This window comes from Austrofundulus limnaeus, unplaced genomic scaffold (assembly GCF_001266775.1).
Source record: "Austrofundulus limnaeus strain Quisiro unplaced genomic scaffold, Austrofundulus_limnaeus-1.0 Scaffold1559, whole genome shotgun sequence".
NCBI classification, from domain to species: Eukaryota; Metazoa; Chordata; class Actinopteri; order Cyprinodontiformes; family Rivulidae; genus Austrofundulus; species Austrofundulus limnaeus.
The window spans coordinates 51,579-54,585 of record NW_013953961.1 but is presented as its reverse complement, the minus strand read 5'-3'; the positions used below and the strand labels follow the sequence as shown (position 1 = coordinate 54,585).

At 43.2% G+C, this 3,007-nt stretch overlaps 1 protein-coding gene across 4 annotated transcripts in view; it reads right to left on the bottom strand.

Annotated features, from left to right (window-relative positions):
• ift70 (intraflagellar transport 70) overlaps nt 1-3,007 on the bottom strand; it is a 13,129-nt gene that overhangs the window by 5,876 nt on the left and 4,246 nt on the right. For all 4 annotated transcript variants that reach the window (XR_001312479.1, XM_014032857.1, XM_014032858.1 and 1 more), the window contains exons 9-12: nt 1,842-1,994; nt 1,598-1,663; nt 1,474-1,527; nt 1,272-1,337 (exon numbers count right to left, since the gene is read on the bottom strand). Coding sequence is in view for 3 of the 4 variants with exons in the window: in XM_014032857.1 (XP_013888311.1) it covers nt 1,272-1,337; nt 1,474-1,527; nt 1,598-1,663; nt 1,842-1,994 (339 nt within the window). In the remaining variant the exon portion in view is untranslated. The remainder of the gene's footprint in view (nt 1-1,271; nt 1,338-1,473; nt 1,528-1,597; nt 1,664-1,841; nt 1,995-3,007) is intronic.

Below are 3,007 nucleotides of genomic sequence, written 5' to 3'. Positions count from 1 at the left end.
CCCACAACCTCTGACCTGATGACCTAAAGCTGTGAGATGGTGTGTGTGAAACTGGATCAAATCCAGCACATACACTGTAAGGTTGTAAAGGAATCAGAAATTTAAAATGAACTCTAAACTGAAGTGAGGGCCAGAGAAGAGCAGCTCAAACAGCTGAGTTCTGCTCAACCTGAAGACACTCCCTCTTTAATCATGTGAAGAAACAGGTACAATAGTCCAAACCAGAAGAAATAAATGCATTAAGGACCATTTCAAGTTCAGCTTCTATGCAGAGATGTTCCTAAGATGGGAAGAACAGTTTCTGCTCAGTTGTTTTACAGAATCAAAAATAACAGCCAGGGTTCTGAGGCCGGACTCAACAGATGGACCTGAGACACCAATAAACTGTTTAATTTGAGGAAGCTTATTTTCAGGAGCAATAATCAAAGTTTCAGTTTTCTCTGAGTTGTAGGTAACTGCTGCTGAACCCCTGTTTGATGCTAGCTAACTGACTTTCTTTAAATGAGCAATACAGCTGAATATCATCAGCAYAGAACTGACGCTGCACATTTCTGARAGGCTGGATTACCTGTCCATGGGGAGAATGTAGAGAATAAACAGAACAGGTCCCAAAACAGAACCCTGAGGTACACCACAAGTTAGCCTGGTGGTGTTGGACAGGTTCGATGAGAACCACTCAAGAAGAGAACCAGATAACACAACATGATTTCTAAGTGTGTTGATTAGACTCTTGTGAWCARCAGCATCAAAAGCAGAAGACTGGTCCAGTAGGACCAGAACTGTGTAGTACCCTGAACCGTGTCTCATCAATGTGTCGCTGTAAACCTTTCATAAGTCGTTTCTGTGGAGTGAGCAAAAACCCCTCACCTAGGACCTGTTTGACTTGGGTGACCCTACTGGGGGCAAGAAGCCCCCGACAACATAGCTCCAAGAATCATTGGGACCCTCGAACCTGTCCACCACCATGAGGTGGCAGCCCAGGGACAGGCTGAGAAAAGTCTAGATGAATTCATGAGGTTTGCTTTCATCCAGCTTGTCTGCATGAACATGGTGCACTGAGGTGTGGTAGTAGCTGAGAGTCAYCCTGACAAACCACACAAGACCTTGGTCTAAAACTGCAGCGTTGATTGTTTGCAGACAGCTGGGCTCTGACAGTTTGGTTTGAAGACTTCACCATGATAAAACTGAAACACAAAGCTTTGATGTTGTGTCAAATAAAAACCCTGCAGTGTAAAAGCACAGGGTCTTTCTGAAGACAGGAAACAACAAACCTGTTTGGTCAACCTGCGGAGCTGCTCCGTTAGCCTGCTGCTCATCTCATCAAACTTCCTGAACGCCTGAAGGAAAACATGCAGAATGTAAACTCTCAGGACATCTAATGACTCTTTAAACTTTAACATCATGTAGACGTTTCTCCAGGTCACCATCACCATCATCATCTTACTCCAGTAGCTGAATCAATAAACATGCTACCTCCTCTGGAGCCGTCTGACACGTCAGCAACGCGTCCAGAAACTCGTAGACGTACTGCAGCAGAAACACAGACTTCAGCACTGAAAGGTTAGGGTGTCTGAGTGAAAACACACAGAAAACTCACCGGGGTCAGGAACTTGATGGTGAGATGAGCGTTTTCTGCCAACACATCAGCTGCCAGGTCGAAATACTGCCGATGAAGCCAGCAGAGATGTTATTACAGTTTTAATGACCGCAGCACAGGACAGCCAATCAGTGAGTCACATATAAACACAATCAGAATGTAATGATGAGGGGCTGTGCAGGGGCACAGCTACAGCTCGTTGTTGTGTTGTTGTGTTGTTGTGACCCTGAACGTGATGCGGTACCTCGTGTTTGCTGTAGAGCAGCAGCAGGTTTCCAAAGGTGACCCGGGGGAAGGAGGGCATCTGCAGGAGGAAGGCCAGCTTCTCAAACCCTTCTGAAGGCTTTGTGTCGATGTTTATTAGAGCCTGGTTGTGCAGAGTCACTGCGTCCAGCTCCTGAACAAACAACATTCACAAACATCCACATCAGTCAGACCGCAGACTCAGGATCTCAACAGGTTTTCATTGTTGCTAAAAACACCAAAATCCAGCTCCCTAAACACATTTAATAACACTACTCATTGTGTGCACACTTCACAATGTCCAGGATGTCAAACTTACATGTAGATTCACCATGTCAGAATAAAATGTCATAAATCTATGTTAAATGATAGATATATCCATGTTATCTCAYTTAGATGTGCTTTTGTTGATTATTCATGCAACAGACCATGTTACCAGCCAGGAGTTAAAGTAACACAGACCATTGGTGAACATTCAGGAACAAGTGTTGGTTAAACCTGAAAGAATTTCACAGACTTATTCTTTGATTAGCTTGAACTTTAATTCTGCTTTAAAACTGGTTGATGTCACATTTGATAAATGAAAGTATCAATTTAATACATGTTTATGCCCAGTGGCACATGTTAAACCTGTCCCTCTCACATCACTTCTTCAGGTTAATGGAATCACTGTCCAACCATCATCATTTCCACTCTYTTCAACTTTTATTTTGTTAACAGACTTTTTTATGAATAAGTGGATCCTAAGGTGCATGAAAAGGCAGAGTAAGCTGAATATTTAGGATCTGTGTGGTAAACCCAGATAAAAAATAAAAGTTTCATCTTCTGTTGGGTTGTGACAATTTGACCCTCTGATGACAGATTTGCGTATTTATTTAATGAAATATAATTTAAATCAAGCTCACCAGTATGAATCAGCTGATACCTTGCTTTTTAAATTTGGTTGGTTTATAGCAAAGTTTTTGACAGTTAAGGTCCATGTAGCCCTAACTTTGGGGCAGCTGTGGCAGAGTGGTTAGGGGAGTCGTCCTGGAACCAGAAGGTCACTGGTTCGATCCCCCGTCCAGCTGTCTCAGTTGTCCTTGGGCAAGGCACTTCAGCCCTAATGCCTCTGATGTCCCATCAGTGTATGAATGTGATTGGCTCTGATTAGTCTCCATAGATGAT